This window comes from Mastigoproctus giganteus, chromosome 1, assembly GCF_048544385.1.
Source record: "Mastigoproctus giganteus isolate SK-2022 chromosome 1, ASM4854438v1, whole genome shotgun sequence".
In the NCBI taxonomy this organism is placed as follows: Eukaryota; Metazoa; Arthropoda; class Arachnida; order Uropygi; family Thelyphonidae; genus Mastigoproctus; species Mastigoproctus giganteus.
The window spans coordinates 185,286,775-185,304,496 of NC_143575.1; the positions used below are offsets into that span (position 1 = coordinate 185,286,775).

The 17,722-nt window shown below is 38.0% G+C and overlaps 1 protein-coding gene across 4 annotated transcripts in view; it reads right to left on the minus strand.

Annotated features, from left to right (window-relative positions):
- The window catches only part of LOC150091364 (ralBP1-associated Eps domain-containing protein 2-like), a 303,767-nt gene that overhangs the window by 97,409 nt on the left and 188,636 nt on the right, over positions 1-17,722 (minus strand). For 3 of the 4 annotated variants that reach the window (XM_090383441.1, XM_090383421.1, XM_090383430.1), the window contains exon 10: positions 12,602-12,676. The exons of the other annotated variant lie outside the window; for it this stretch is intronic. In XM_090383441.1, coding sequence (XP_090239567.1) covers positions 12,602-12,676 — 75 coding nt within the window. The remainder of the gene's footprint in view (positions 1-12,601; positions 12,677-17,722) is intronic. 4 annotated transcript variants of the gene reach the window in all.

Below are 17,722 nucleotides of genomic sequence, written 5' to 3' on the forward strand. Positions count from 1 at the left end.
TCCATCTCTCCCACTCGGCCAGGCGAAACCTGAAACAAGTCTCCAGGAAAAGACGCAAAAACTCTGCGTCCAAAACACAAGGCAATTTAGGCAAGGAAGAAACTCCTCTCAGAAAAAAAAAAAAAAAAATGAATAAAGTAATATATATAAATATTGAGAAGAAAATTTACAGAACAAATAACAAAATCAAGGGTTATTCCTTGATAAAGCCGCTCTTCTCCAGAAGACACTATTAGCAAAAAAAGAGAAGGCAGAAAGAGAGTCTGCCGACACAACCAGGTGCCAAAAATCATCTAAATTATATACATTTGTACAGATAGACAATTGTTGTCTTAAATCCACATATAAATTACAATGTAGGACAATATGTTCAACCATCTCCTCAGAGCCACAAGAGCAGAGAGGACAAGTCCAAAACTATACAAACGAGAATTAATTACATGTCCCGTGATTAAGAAAGTGGGAAATAACCCAAATTGAAGCCAGTTAAAATTTTTATCTTTAATGAAAACACGAGGAAAGATAGTGTATGACTCTGCCGCAAGAGGAAATATCCCAAGAGTGTTGCCACTCTTCCAAAGCAAGACTGGAAAGCCTGGCCAGATCAACATTTGTAGAGTTCTCATAATTATTAGCAAAATCTCCCACTGAGGCAGGAGAGAGAGATTTTCTATGGTAACACAAGAAATGCAGTATAATTTCCAGGTAGATAGGGAGAGGACCATTAATAACAAGCAGGGCATCAGTAGAAACAGTTCTACATGCCCTGCAAGCATACAGAAGGAAGGACCGCTGCGCCTGCAGAAGGTATTTTTGGACCACTGAATTAAGAATTCTAAAGCCCAAGCGCCGGCACCATAGCAGACGATGGGGATGAAGAGATGAAGAGACACTTGTAGTAAAGACCAAGAGAAGATGACTTAAGATTCCAGAGGGAACGGGCAAGCCGCAACAGCCAGCCGGTAACAGAACGGATTTTCTGCCGAAGGTACTTACAATGGGGAATGAAAGATAAACAATCATCAATCACCACCCCAAGGTATTTATATTCACTTTCCAATTTAACAGCCTGGTCAAGAATTTTAACCACAGGGGGACAATTACGATTCAGTAGGCCTTTCAGAAGAACCTGTTTAGTTTTAGGGACTGAAATGGAGTTTATGGAGGGTACACCGCATGTGAAGATCATCCAAGATGCGGTTTGCTTTAATTTCCAATTCAAGACGAGAATTCCCAGGGACAAGCAAGGCAAGATCGTAGGCAATGTTGACAATATCATCATGAGGGGCATTTAGCCATCCATCAAGGACCACGTTCCAGCAAACAGGGCCAAGAACGGATCCGAGGCCAACCCTAGAAACCGGCCTCGTAACCGAGCAAAAACCCGAGGAGACCACAAGGCTTCTATTATCAAAATAACTAGAAATTAGTTTGTAGATACGACAGGAGACCTTGGTCTCCCGAAACCTCACCAGGACACTCTGCCACCATAAGGTGTCAAAGGCCCCTTTGAAGTCTACAAAGAGACCGAGAACATATTTAGAAGGAGATGCTGAACAGTGCCCAGGAGAAGATTAATTGCATCTGTAGTTGATTTACCTTGCGTGAAACTAAACTGGGAAGAAGATCAAATATTTAGTAACCCATGAAACCAGAAGTTTTTCTAACAACTTGCCGAGAAAAGGAAGAAGGGGAAATTGGACGATAAGAAGGAGAGTCAACTGGACTGCCAGGACTCTTGAGAAGGATTTTTAAGTTGGCAGTTTTTCAGCGATCAGGGAAAAAACCAAACCTAAGGCAAGAATTTTCATAAGAATAGGTTTGATTTTCCAGATTCTTTTAATCACAGAAACCTCCATGAGGTCCAGACCTGGACTTTTGCCATTAGTAAGGATATTAATGGCAGAATTAATTTCTATATTAGTGAAGGGATCCTCAGAAGAAGAGCCTTCAAATACAAGATGCTGTAATCTAAAAAGAGTTTGTTCATTGCCAGGAACTGAGATGTCCCGGAGAAGCAATTCATCCAAGATGGCATCAACAGATGCCGACCAAGTTAAAGTTTCAGTGGAATTTGGAACATGGATTGAGGTCTGAGGAATATATGGATGGAGTTTAGAGGCAATGACTTTATAGGGTAAACCCCAAGGTTCTGATTTAATAGTTCTTTCCACGAGACGAGGCCAAGCCTGGGCCTTCTCCTTTCTAATACTGTTAAAATATCTGTTGCGAGCTGCCTTATACAAGTCAGCAAGCCTGTTTACTTCAATTGATGGCCTGTTATTCCTTTTAGTTCTATTAAGGTTTCGCCTGGTGGTCCTAAGATCTCTTCTAAGAAAGGAAAGACCATCAGACCACTAAGGAACAGAACTGATTCGACAATGTTTTTAAAGAAAACTAAGGTCAGAGACCTCAGTAATAATTCCAGTTATCTTTTCTTCCAGGGAATTTGGATCCAATTCAGAAAGATTAGAGATGAAATCCTCATTAACCAAACTCAAAAGATTAGAGTCGAAAATGCTCCAGTCAGAACCCTTAGTTTTATAGCGAGGGAAATCATGATTAACTCGAGAGGAAGATTGATTGATTTTTGATTTGGTAGTTGTTGGCGCATCGGCTTCTGTGGCCATATTGCACCTCCCAAGGTTTTTGCAGTACTTTGATCCAAGCCCGAGGCGGGAATCGAACCCGCGACCTTTGGGTTGCCGGGCAGGTACTTTACCCACTCGGCTAGCCCGGTCGGCCGAGAGGAAGAAGGTCTAACAGTGGTGACCAGGTCAAAAGTGATAGGGTGATGGTCACTGCTCGACCAAGAAGTACGAACCGACCAATTATTTATACCGAAAGAAAAAGCACGATTTGAAAGTGTGATGTCAATGTAAGACTGACCCCGCGAGCTGGAAAAAGTTGGGGCATGACCCCGGACATTATGGACAATTAAGTTTTTTGCAACGATGAAATCCTCAAGGAGATCACCCTTGGGACTAGAAGTAGGGGTTCCCCAAAGGGGAGAAGAAGCATTAGAATCCATCATAATGATTAACGGAAGACAGAAAGTCTGGTTAATAAGAGTTCCAGGTAATTTAAGAACGGCTCAATAGGCTGTGCCTATTGAGCTTACTGCGAACATCGCATGTACAAAGAGACTGCATAAATCCTGCCGAAGGAACTCTCAAGACAAGTGCAAGCAGCAAACTTGGAGCAGAGACTATTGATCTTAGTAACCGTGATCAGAGGGTCCACGATCACCAGAGCAGCCCAAACCCTAGTCACCGCCTTACCTCCAAACCCAGAAAGTATCAGGGATAGATTGAACTAACTTAGACTGAAAGGGCAAGCCCTTAATCACACCTTTATAGGAATATGGTTCCTGGAGAGCAAAAACAGAAAATTTATGTAAAGGAATTAAACTAGATACATCATTAATAACAGATAAACTTCACTGACAATTTAATTGAAGGAATTTTACACTTATATTTACAACTGTAGTATGGGTACTATTTATAAGATGTCCTGAACCTCACCTGGTCTTGGGCCCTGAGATATTCGGAACAGGAAATGTCCTTGTAAGAATGGTCAGCTTTGAGTTTCCTAATTTTACAGTTGGGACAAACTATGGGGGAAGATTTACTGGGGCAATCAGAAATTTGATGGCCCTGACAACCACAGTGCCCACAGGTGTGTTCAGGTGACCTACAAATTTTATATGAGTGGCCATAGCCCAGGCATGTCAAACACCTAGAAGATATTATAAAATCCTTAATACCGTGGACTGACCACCCAATATAAATTCTATTATTATTTTGTAACAAAATACGTCTGATAGAGCCAGGGACCTCAATCACCCAGTGCTAGCAGTCCTCCTGCTTGGCATTCATCTTAAATCGAAATTTAACTAGTTTCTTAAGGTCCTCAAGGGAATAATCCGTGCCAATGAAGTTCTTATCATGAAGATCCTGGATGAAATCATCTTCAGAAGTGTCTTTACCAATGTCGCAGATAACTACCATAGGATTTAATTTCTTTGGAATGTCAAGAGAAATTTTCAAGTCTTTGAACTTGTGACACGATTGCAGGGAATCAAAGTCGGCTTTAGAAGATGTTTCGATCACAATACCACGGTCCCGGACCTTGCGGACCGTCTTAATTTTAATCTTTCTAAATTCGTCCCTGAATTGAGTAGTAATTTCCTTCTTTACTTCCTCACTAGTTTTTAAATCCAAAGATTCAGAAGCTTGAACGATGATTACGTGTTGCGGCTGAATTGGACACTGAGAAGATTGGGCCAGGGCCCTAGATGCCACACTGGCATAGGTATTGGAAGGCAATGGAAGAGAAGCCAAAGGTGCACTGACAGAGGGAGCTGACTACAAGGCAAAAACATCCAGGTACTTGTGTTCCAAAACGTTAAAGATCTTAGTAACTTCAATCACAGTGGTTGCAGAAATATTAGGATCTAACTCCAAGACACGAGTCAGCCAGTCCCTCAAACCATAAACCGTGTCCACAGAAGCCTTCATAGTAGGGTGAGAGGGAGTAGAAGTAGAACCTCTCTCATTAGAAAACATATCAAGGAAATCTTTACCAATGTCACTAACGATAACTATGGGATTCATATCAGCTCTCAACTCCACAGGGCCAATAGACAGGTTAGGAGGAGAGGACAAAGTAGAGGCAGAGTCATATTCTTGTGCACTTGAAGAGTCCATTTTATTAATAACTCATTGACAAACGACACTATAATAACCAAAGCTGGTACACTGAAAGATACGGTAGAGAATTCCTCACACCAAATTCAGTCAGATTTGCCCAATAGAACAGAAGTTATGGGCAACTCAAAACGTTACCACTAAGGGGTGCTGTAAAAATTCCAGAAATTAAGTAATTTAATTTTAAGTATTCTCACAAAGACTGAGCTTAATCTGCCTAATATGGACGGAGATAAGCGTTTAAAGCCAGAAAAGTTTCAGCCCAAACCACCCCACAAAGGAAATGGAAGGGCAGTTTGAGTTCCGCAAGAAGAAATGGCTGTAACTCAGTCCCTAAAGCACCAAACCCCACCAAACTTCTTGGAGGGGGGTCCCTAGGGCAAGAGGAAACTATATACCAAGTGGCAAAATAATAGGAACGCCTAAATACAATATTAACACAATTGAAAGTTTTACCAATATTCTGTACCTATATGTATGTACATAGAGAAAGGCAGCCATTATTAAAGAAGATAACCATTGTAACATAAAATATCAGCATATATATATATATATATATATATATATATATATATAAGTCTAATACACTAAGTACAGGGCATCTAATACTTTGCCTCAAAGATACACTAAAATAGTTCACACAGTAAACCCACAAAATGTCTGCCACCACAAAAAGCAATAACCAATGTAATTCTATGAGCGTTTCACGAAATGGCGGCCTCCAGTGTAAGCAGCCATGTTTTTCAAGATGGCAGCCTTCAATTTTTAGGAGTCCACCAAAGCAACCGATTGGCTGTCACTATGGGGAAGAAGACATGGCTACCAAGTATGTATTAAAACTAATATTGTAGGCAAAAGCTTAATAATTTCATTTCTTCTATACGGCTGGCAATAGGCTACAATAAAGTACATCAACAAAGTCTCCAAGCCTCCAACAGCCACCCAGAAGTTCCGAAATAGTGTCCAAGACCCTGGACACCCCTATACAGGGGATCAAAGGGCACAGCAGCAAAAAATAGACCATCAACGAAGGAAACAATGATAACTGGCGTCCATTTTTCAATGTTAATAAATGGCAAAAATATCACAAAAAATACAAAAATGTATAAATTGCTTCAGGTAAAATTCAGTGGTTTACTGAAACATAATTATCGTCATGCCTCAAAAGCTTAAAAATCACCATTAACAAGTTCGGCTGTGTGCATGGCTCTTTCCTAATGAAATCATAATGGTGTACAATCATGATTGATATTCGCGAAAATTTACCAATTTTACTTTGGGCTGCCCTCTAGGTGAGCAGAATAAGGCAGGGGCACCACATGTTATTTCTACCCTTGTTTGAATGGATTAGATGACTGGTTGAACAAAAGGAAAACATCTATACCATTGGCCAAACCAATTATATGGAGAGAGCCAATAAATGACAATGTTGATTTTTACTTTTTTAATATAAATGTAACTTGATTTACAGTAAAGAATAAGCATAAGACTTTATCCAAACCTGAATTCAGTGATGAGACCAATCCTTCATGACAAGAGTATGCCAATTCCAATAATTTCACAGCATGAACCATTTCAGCAGTTATCAAACTGATCAGGTTCATGTAGCTTTACCTTAGGATTCCACACATTTCACAGGGGTACTGTGAACTTTCTGAAAATTTCTTTTTTATGGATTCAATAAATGCACAAACTTTCTTTTATCAATAGAGAGAGAACTGTAAATGAATTTCTGTTCTGCCAAAGTTGCCTGAGTCGAGAGAGAGACACTTCACAGAATTCACATACCTTAGTTCAATTTGGGAGGCAGCATCACCCTGCGTCTGAGTTATTAAAATTATGCTTAAATCATAAGCATAATTTTAGGTTGCTGCCAGCTGAAAAAGTTTGAGGAACCACTAGACTAGATTCTTTAGAAGATAAAATAGAATGTGATAAAGGTGCAATTGGTGGAGACCTGGGAACTTCAGCCAATCCTGAGTACAGATACTTGAAAATGAGACACTAAAGCCAGAGCTGTTTAACCAATGTAAGTTGAATGATCTCATTAGAGATTTAGTCTTTTTCAAAGGTAAAGCCACACTTCTCACTTCAAGACTAAAGCAGAAACATCTGGTTAATAAAAACACCAAAATATCGAAAAGAAACCAAGTTTTTGCAACGCTATCAATAGAGTTTTTTAGAATGAATGGTGCCTCTTCACTGACTTCTCACAGTAAAGTCTGAAAGCTGTTTCTTGCATAATGGGAATTTAAAGCCATCCATCCCCATTTTTCACTCTGTTCATCTAAAGGTTACATATTATAACATAAAGACACCATTGAAAGCAATTAAATACAGCACTCATTGAAAGGAGTAACAGCAGTAACCTCAAAGTCATTGGTAAGTTAATGGTCATGCAAGGAGGGTTCACAAAATGTTGTTGCCTATGAGACAGCCATTCTACTGCAAAGCATTACATCAGATGTGACTGGCCTCAAAGAATCAGATATGAGCCAGGAATGAGTAATGTTGTAATATGCTCCATCAGTGAATCCAAATAAGATTTTCCTTCCACCTCTCCATATTGAACCTGGCCTAATAAAGTTTTGTCAAGGTGATGATTAAGATGAATTTGAGAGGATTTCATTACTAAAGTGAGAAATTTTCATAGTTCAGTGCCACAAAAAGTGAAAGAGGAAATAATCTTTGTGTTGCCTCAAATCAGAGAGCTTCTGTAGGATGAAAGCTTTGAAAAATGCTTCAATGTATTAAAACTAAAGGCACTGCAGGCTTTCAAATGGCTTTGTGGAAACTTTTGAGTAACCACATACCTCCCATATACAAAGATTAAATTCAGAAACTGCTTGATGAACATAAAGAAATGGATGTTGTATGTCACTGAAAGTTCATTTCTTGCATTTACATTTTAATTTCTTTCCGAAAATCTTGGCACAGTGAGTGGGGAGCAAGCGAATGATTCCACCAAGACATTAAGTCTACTTAAAATCACTAACAAGCATTCTGGGTCAAAAGTATTTTGTACTGTGACATTCAGAAGAAAGCGTACTAAAAGAAATCAACTACACAATATTTTTAAATTGCACATATCTTTTTTACAATACTGTAGTGCAGTGCTTCTCAAACTTTTTTGGTTCACCACCCCCCCCCTTGGTTGGATAAACGCCCCCTAAAAAAAAGCCCTCGCCAGCACTTTTTTTTTTAGCCCACCAATATAAAGTGAAGCTAAATAAATGAAATGAAATGAATGAATGAATGATTGTTTACTACTGGAGAGACAGGAAGTGAATGAAATAGTCAATAAGAGTTTTAAAAAAAATGAATTAGATAGTATGAATCAGAGCTGTAATACTCAATACGTATTACAGCTCTGATATACTCAATCGATACACACAATTATGGGAGATTTTTTGAATGGCTTGGTGCAAAATTACATTAAATTTACACTAAGGTAAAAAACTCGGCCCAAAGTTACCATATTTCTTTTCTAAAATATTGCCTTCAAAACAACATTGTTTTGAAGTTTGCCAGGGTTAATTTAAATCAAAAATTTTCAGGCATAAAACAACTAACACTGGTGACATCACGTAATATTGTTAAGCTTGCCTTAAAATCTCGATATTTGAATAAACAAAAATACCTTTCCCAAGTTAGGAAACTTCGCGACAAATTAAAAAATTATCTACATCCGAACGATTGGTCTCTATTGAAGACCTCCATAGATTTGCGACGGGAAGCACAGGCCTCAGAAATAAAAAACACACACGTTAATAAGTTGCAAACATTATCGGATAGGTCAAGACACGTTCATGCAAATTCTAACACATTGTCGCAGGCTTGCGACCAAGTTCATACGAGTTGGGTGACAACCCCCACACAGACACATAACGTACTACCACAGAATATGTCAGCTAGTTCACGAACACCCCCTCACCCAGTATTCAACAAACCGACATATCAACAGGTTACAAATCTTTCCTCATGTATGCTATCGCAGGACCAGATTATAATTTATCACCTCAAAAACTACCTAAAAAACAATGCGTAATTGAATTTGGACTTCATAATGTTCCACAAAAAGATGTATTTATTCAACAAGTTAACCAAGTAGTGAATAACATAAAAGAAACGCGACTTCCTAAATTGAATACACATCACAGTTCAGCTTTACGAGAACTTCGGGGAAATAAGGACATTATTATACAGAGGGCATATAAAGGAGATACAGTGGTAATACTATATAAACCTGATTATATTAATAAGTTTGATTCAGTTGTTTCAGATACCTCCACTTATCTTGAAGTAGACCCGGCACTGTTTACCAATTTGGTCAATCAATACAATAAAACGTTAACCACATATCGAAAAAACGACTACATTACTATGGTCCAGTTAAAGGAATTGAAGGCAAGAACATACAATATTCCTGCACTTTTCGGTCAGGTAAAATTACACAAGACTGGATTTCCTATTCGGCCTATTGTTTCCTACAGGAACTCGGCATTTTCATTCTTAGCCACACATGTATATAACATTATAAGATCCTTTAGACAGGTAATACAATTTGGGATTAAGAACTACGATACATTATTCAATAATCTTAAAGGCTGTAGACTCGGCGACAATGACAATTTATTCTCATTAGATGTTACCTCGTTATATATGAATGTAAACGTTGAATACACATTAGATATTATTTGGGATATGTTAAATAAAAACTCGACACCGATTAATTATACGAAACTACCTATTAAGGAAATTTTTCACTTAATTAAACTGTTAGTCGAGGCCAACTACATCACCTTTCGAGACAAGGTATACAAACAAATTTTTGGATTACCAATGGGTTTGAGCCTGAGCGGCTTAATATCAGGGATCTATCTCTCAACGATTGAGCATATATATTTGACACCTTTTCGACCCCATATCACATACTATGGGAGGTATTTAGAAGATGTTCTAGTTATTACTGATAGTAGTACTATCCAAGACATTTTACATTCATTTAATAATATTCATTCTAGACTCAAATTTACATTGGAAAGGGAGGATACGGATACAAAGTCATTAAACTTTCTAAATTTCGTGCTTACCCAGGACTCGAAAAAAATACAATTTAGCATCTATCGAAAACCTACAAACACCGGTATGCTTCTACATTATAATAGCTATCACCCGTTATAACAGTTATCACCAGTCACAATAAACCGAATTAGGATAGGATACAAAATATTACACCAACCAACAATAGTAATATCAAAAAATACTTTATTTCTGTCCCATAGGTTGAACAGCGGCACAAACAGCTTAATAGATTCTTTAAGATACCGAATTTAAAACTGTAGCCAGGCCAATACGGAAGTTACACACTATACTGAACAATCGCTCGGTTCTTTCTGCATTCGCAACACAAATTAATGATCTGGTATACAACTTTTCTTGCGGTGATTGCGACTCGTCTTACCAAGGTTCGACGCGATTTTCTCTTGATATTCGTGTAAATCAATATGAAGCCTCAGTTCGTGCTTCACGTTCAGCAGCGTCATTAGCCTTTCATGCCATTAACGTAAAACATACTTTTTTATTCAACGAGGCGAAAATACTTAATGTTCAACGTAATTATACGCGACTATTAATTGCAGAAACCATAAAAATTAAATTACACGAGAATTCTGTTAATGTTCGGTGGCCATATTTGATCTCCGATGCGTGGACATTTAGGCGTATGCGCAAAGACAAATAATCACTATTTAAGTTTCAGGTTTAACCCAATTCGGTAATTTTCATTCCTGTGATCACGACATACGGTCGAAAAGCATTGTCAGCTTCAGGAAGGAAAATCGTTTTGAATATTTTCGTTAAGATTCTTTTAATTGCATTAATTTGATTTTTAATTGATTTGAAGTTAAATTGATTTTTTAATTATTTATTTATAATTTACTCTATGTACCAGTAAGTTGTCGATTTTTTCGTTTTAATTTCTGGAGGGTATCATATGGAAGTGTTCTACGTATTATATTGAGGTAAACTCCTCTTATTATTTTACAAATATTATTATCAACGTAGAACGTATTGAGTATTACAGCTCTGATTCATACTATCTAATTCCCAATGCAGGATAATGGTCAGGGATTTTCTTTTGTAACAAAAATTCCTGATATGAATTTTGAAATTTTGGCTTCAGTTCAACTTCATTTTGTAACTCAATCAATTCTTCTTCTACAAAACATTCACCATCGTCATTATTTAAAAAAGGATACCCAATCTGGAATTTTCAAATTAAGGAGATCTTCGAACCTTTCCTGCATATCTCTGTGCAACATTTCTAGATGATTACAAAAAGTTAGTAGAGTTTCATCAGCTATTTTCCCTTTTTTCTGTATTTCCAACAGATTTGGAAATTGATACAATTCACGTTGTCCTACGTTGCGCATAAAAAGCTTTAATTTTGAAATAAATGCTGAAATTTGAGTTTTCGCCTTAATCAGAGTTACATCTTGTCCTTGTAAATGTAAGTTCATTGAGTTGAATCTAGTAAATATATCTGCAAGATAGGCAAATATCAGTTTTCATTTTCTTGAGGTCATTACTAAGGTCGTTGTTCCTATCTTCAAAACATTTGACAACAATATCAAAGAGTTCATAAAATCTGTTGAGACAGTTGCCTTTTGACAGCCACCGAACCGCGGAGTGAAGTAGAAATCGTTCAAAATCTTCACTGTTTTGATCACAAAGCTTTCGAAATATACGACCGTTCAAAGAATGTGCTTTAATTTTGTTTATAGCAGTAATAACAGTTTGTAGAGAATTGTGCAGTTGATTCGCAACTAAATGCTGACAGTGAATGACACAATGAACAGTAATAATATTTGGCACAGCATTTTTTTAAATAAGCCATAAAACCCTTGTAACAGCCAATCACTGATGGTGCTCCATCCACCCCCATTTCATGCCTATCGCCCCCATGGATAATTCAAACGCCCCCCAGGGGGCGACATCGCCCACTTTGAGAAGCACTGCTGTAGTGTATTATTTTAGTTATGTGTACAAAGTGCATTGGGTTTAAACTGCAAAAGTGATAAAAATATAACTGTAATAGTCTCATGTTTTGTAATGAAATCACCTCAATTAACCTGTTCATCTAAAGATTATACCTTATATTATTAGCAGTTATATTATGAAAATTGTACACAATGAACATGCTAAAAAAAAAACCAAGATATTTGAAATCAGCCTGGAAAAATGGTTTAGAAGAATGTCTTTTGATGGGAAGGAGTTTTATTTTGTTAACCAGCATTATTTTGGTGACATGTATATTCAAGGCTGATATTTACAGCTATTATTGTCAGGAACAAAAAAGAAAGGAAGAAATTGCTGTTCGATAAAATATGTAGAATTTTTTGGACAATATGTTCCTATTTGAATAGTTGCAACCATCATAGCATGCACCCTGTTTCTGTTATGCCACTCCTGGTGTCCAAGTCTGGCATTATTTCCATTTTTATGTATTATTTTATGATTAGTTGTATATGATATATTAATGCCACTGGAGTAAAGTTATTCTTAAAATATTTTGTGCATTAAATTCATAAAACGACACCAGACGCAATTAAAAGAACTGTTTGGTTTCCTTCTAAATACAGCAAAATAATTACACTTCATGACAATGGCCATACATATGAAGAAAAGTAAAAAGCTAACAAATCCAGGTAAGTGGGTAACAGCGACAACATTATGAACAGTACCAAAATTGCTAAAAGAATGACTGAAACCTTAAAATAATACCTCAAGATGAAATAACTTGTTAACCAGCTCTACAAGATCACAGAACTTCTAAAGAAATTTTACTGACAGAACTGAATCAGTTTATACTACTAAGGGGTGAAACTTACCAGAATATTTCCTAGGAGTTGGCCTCTGAATTGCATGTGGCTGTGTAGATGGTGACTTCACCTCTTTTGAAAATGCTGTAACAATTATAATAACTGTAAACTGTAATAATCATAAAATTTTGAAAATGAAGTTTCATAAATATAAATATATATATATATATCTCCTTGAGTTCAATTCATGCCCTCCATTTTGAGGGCAAGGAGGAATTACATGGGGAAGGGGTTTTTTCCAGTCTTTGAAAAGTCATATACAGCTTTTTTGAGATTGCCATCACTTCAAAATTGATTCCTACACAAGTGTTTGCTCAGATATTTGAAGAGCAAATAATCACTGGGGAGACTGGGTACAGATTCTGTGAGACTGGGTCCAGGTTCTGTAATCCCTCAGAGTCAAGTGCTTTATGGGTCATGTGTACAGGAGCACTGTCACAAAGAAGCAAGACACCTTGCGTAAATTTCTCTCTTCTCTATTCCATTATGGATATCTTAAAGTTTTGAGAACAGTAGCATACGCACATTCAGCAATTGCTTTTCTTATGTAGCGTGTAGTCAATCAAAAGAATTCCATACCCAAAAATGGTGACTTACCTTCTCAACTGAGGATTGGGTCCAAATATTTTGGGCAGTGGTGGCCCCTGGAGTTTCTACTGCAGGAATTTGTTTCTAGATCTCAGTGATGAATCCATGTTTTATCACCAGTTACAATTATTGAAAGAAATTCCTGTGGAACAGCATCATGCATGTATACATTTTCCTCACAATTTTGAGTCCTACACTGTTTCTGAAGAGGCGTAAGCATCAGCATCCTTGGCACCCAGTGAGAGCACCTTTGATACAGCCTAGTGTTTGTGGAGGATGGCCAGCACCATCTCCTCATAAATATACATTCTCTGACAATAACACACTCAATGTGTCTATCTGCATAATTAGGCATTCAATTTTGTAACACATTTCTGGTGTTGCCACTTCCAACGGCCATCCCAACTGGGATAATCTATGGATTTTCAAATCTATTTTAGCTGTGTAGACCAAAATTTTATCTGGTATTCAGAAAAGTGGATAGCATCACCATGTATGGTTTTATTTATTCACAAATAACTTTTGTTCCACTTCCTTCTTTTGTGCGAAAATTGATGACGGCTACTGCTCCAATTTCATGACATCCATATTTTCCAGTGGGTTGGCTACTTAAATCTTTTCTGTACTTCACAGAATTGTGGCCAGACCTGTGCAAATAAAATACAGACTTTTTGAGAGTAATAGAAATAGTTTTTATATATCATGCATATTTAAAGTCAAGGGACATAATTTATTGAATGCCCCTCATAACATCTGGAATGCATACCATTTTTGTAATCTATCTTAACCACAAATATTCAATACTTTAAAGGAGTTAAAAGGTAGTAATGAAATAAGTTAAATTCAGACTGACACACAAAGAGTCCCTTAATTAATAAAATGGATATGCTTAGAATAAGTCTTTCACTAAACAAAATTTTATTAAACAAAACCCATTTTTCCAATGATGCATTATATAATTCAAAATGCATTCTCACATAAATTCTGTCACCAGAGGACATAAAACAAAAACAGAAGAATAAAAAGAATATTAATTTATATATTTGTTCTTTTAACTTTTTTGTTCCTTTGCACACTCAAAACTCCACTATATTTATGTAGCACAGACACTTAATTAGAAAGTTTACACATCTCGACACTTAATTTCTGTCTTTAGGGAAGGTACAGCAATACCAATAGCCTCCAATAACAGCAACAGGCTTTCAACAACCAAGTCTTGGAGGGATAAGAAAATTATCCATTAGTTGAATGTTTCCTCCTCCTCTTCTCTTGGCCGTTGAGGTTGTCACAGACATTCTCTCAGATAGGCCAGACAAGCTGCACTTGCTACCTGGGAGCCTAAAACGCTGATGGAACTGATATTCGGGTGACACTCAAGTCAAGTGGACTCAATTTCGGCAAAGTCCGGACAGTCTGTGACAGCCAAATCCTCTGCTTGTACCTTTACGATGGTGGGACTGTTAGTAATCCTGGGTATAACTTCCATGCACAAGTACATGGTGGATGACAACCCAGATGTGAACCAAAGTAAGCAGGGGTCGAGGTGTGGCACCCACACCACATGGAGGAATGCCGCCCCTCTATGTTACCAGGCAGCACTAGGTGGTAGATGACTCATCAAACGGTGCAATACCACCACTTTGCTTATTAGAGGCTTGAAGTGGTGGAACCCATATTTAGTCTCTAGAGCTACGTTCCGGTCAACCCTTCCTTATCTCTTCCATCATGCAGTATGATTGATGACTTTTGAGGTTATGATGAACGTCGTGGCGAGATCCAATATTCCTTACATTTCGAGAGTACAGCTCTAAAACAGTCTTCGCAGGCCGGCCGCTAGTTATACACCGGACCGAACCTATTGGTAACTCTCTAGGAGGCTTCCGGATCAGCTAGCATTGTCGAGGCCACGCTATGTCAAGGATCTGGGTATATTTTTACCATGTGTACGCCATATCCAAAAATTTCATTACTTCATATAGCATTTTTCACCCACTTATTCTTACTATTAAATACACCACGAATTGTCAAACTAATAGAGCAAGCTTATCTGCGAAAAGATCTAAGCCTCCCAAGCACTTCCTAATTCATTTCACAAATATACGTGGTCTCAATTCTAATCTTAACGATGTCCATTTCCACTTGCAGTCTGCCAAACTCCATGTTCTTTTTCTGACAGAATCTCAGTTATCAATTGATTCAACTACTGCTCATCTCAGATGCCCAAATTATTCGCTGTATGATTCCTTTCGCCTCAAAGGTGGTACTTGTACTTATGTGCATTCTGATATTCCCTGTCAGAGACTTGGCAATTTGGAATCTACTCTCTTTGATCCTCTCTGGCTTAAAATCTCTCTACCTCATTGTGAAAAATTCATCTGTTGTCTAATCACTTGGAGATCTTTGACTTTCTCTCTCTTTTCAAATTGTCTTTCTCCAGTCCAACTTTCCTAACAGTAAGGTAATTTTCCTTGGTGATTTCAATGTTCACAATTCCAGCTGGTTTCCGTTTTCTAGTCACACCAACCGAGCTGGTCGAGATGCTGAGGCCTTTGCAATTACTAATGACCTTGCACAGATTGTTCATTTACCTACAAGAATACCGGACAATCCTAATCATGCAGCCAACACGCTTGATCTTTTTCTCAAAAACAACCCTTCTAAGTACACGGTCGAAGTGAGAAGTCCTTTAGGCACTTCAGATCACAACGTGATGATTGTCTCTTCTCCAATGGAGCCTTTAACTCATGGCTATTCCACCTCGTGTTGTTTGGCATTACAATAATGTAAAATGGGATGGCCTGCAAGATTTATTGTCTTCTTTTCCTTGGTTGGATTACTGTTTCAAATCTTCTGATGTTGTTTGCTCAGATCGTGTCAGTGAAATTATTCTTGCAGGAATGGAATCCTTTATCGCACACTCCACTTTAAAATCTCGTCCTTTATCTAAACCTTGGTTTTCCAATAAATGTGCTAAGGCTGTTCAAGAGAACAATGTTGCATTCATAATTGGCATGTTTCTAATTCTTCAGTTTCATTTTCTGCATACGCCAAAGCTCGCAACAATTGTAAAGCAGTTTATTATTCAGTTCAAACTAGAGTTTGAACAGGCTAAGAGTAGAAAATTTCCTTCTTTCTCTAATGGTAGCCGAGCATTCTGGTCCCTTGCCAAAGCTATTGGCCGCAACTTTTGCCGATCTCTGTTCCCACCTCTGTCCAAACCAGATGGTTCTGTTGTCACTTCAGCCAAGGATAAAGCTGACCTGCTAGCATCCCATTTTTCTTCCAACTCATATATTAATGATCTTGGTAAAACACCTCCCACCATTCCCAACACACTCCATTCAATGCCTCCTGTGGTCTTCCGTCAAAAGGATGTCAGAAGGATTTTGACGAATCTTGATGCTAAGAAAGCTCCAGGTCCCGATGGTATTTCTCCACTTGTTCTCAAAACCTCTGCTCCTGAACTTACTCCTATTCTTTGCCGCTTTTTTCACTTTCTTATTCCAAAGCTGTTTTTCCTTCTGCTTGGAAATTTGCCCATATCCAGCCAGTTCCTAAAAAGGGTGACAAATTCTTCCCATCGAATTATTGTCCTATTCCAATTACTTCTACTCTTTCTAAAGTAATGGAGAAATCAATTAACTGCCAACTCCTAAACTACCTAGAAACCTTCCGTCTGATCTACGATCGCCAGTATGAATTCTGTCAGTGTCGATCCACTGGTGATATTTTGGCTTATGTTACCCATTTATGGACTAATTCAATGGAAATGTTCGGTGAAACCCAGTTAGTTGCTTTTGATATCCCAAAGGCTTTCGATCGTGTTTGGTGTAAAGGTCTTCTAAACAAGCTTCCATCTTATGGTTTGCCTACTGTTTTTAGTAATTGGTTATTCAGTTTTCTCTCTGATCGCTCACTGAGGGTGATGGTAGATGGCTCTCTGTCTTCTAACTTCTCCACTAATGCCGGTGTCCCCCAAGGTTCAGTTTTCCCCCCACTCTTTTCCTCTTGTATATTAATGACCTTCTTCCATTGACTGGAAATCCTATCCATAGTTTTGCCGATGATAGCACATTGCATTCCACTTTCCATTTTGAGAAACCTTGCCCTGTCCAATCAGCTTCAATTTCTCGAAAATCTGCTACCAATTACTTAAATGCTGATCTTCAGGTAATTCTCCAGTGGGGCAAAGACAACTTAGTTGATTTCAACCCTTCTAAAACTCAGTCTTGTCTTATATCTCGCAAAAAGGATTTTTCTGCTCCTATGCTTATCTTTAGTGACTCCGATTTCTAGGCAAAATGATATAACTGTTTTGGGGGATTACCCTGACTTCTAATCTCTCTCTTGGCACAAGCACATTACAAATATTGCTTCCCCTGCATCTAAAAAACTTGCTGTCGGTGTTACTTTTCTTCGAAACAGCTGCTCACTCTGTATAAATCGCAAATCCGCCCCGGCATGGAATATTGTTCCCACATCTGGGGGTTGTGCCCCCAAAACCTCTCTCAGGCTTCTTGATTCCATTCAGAAGAGGGCAGT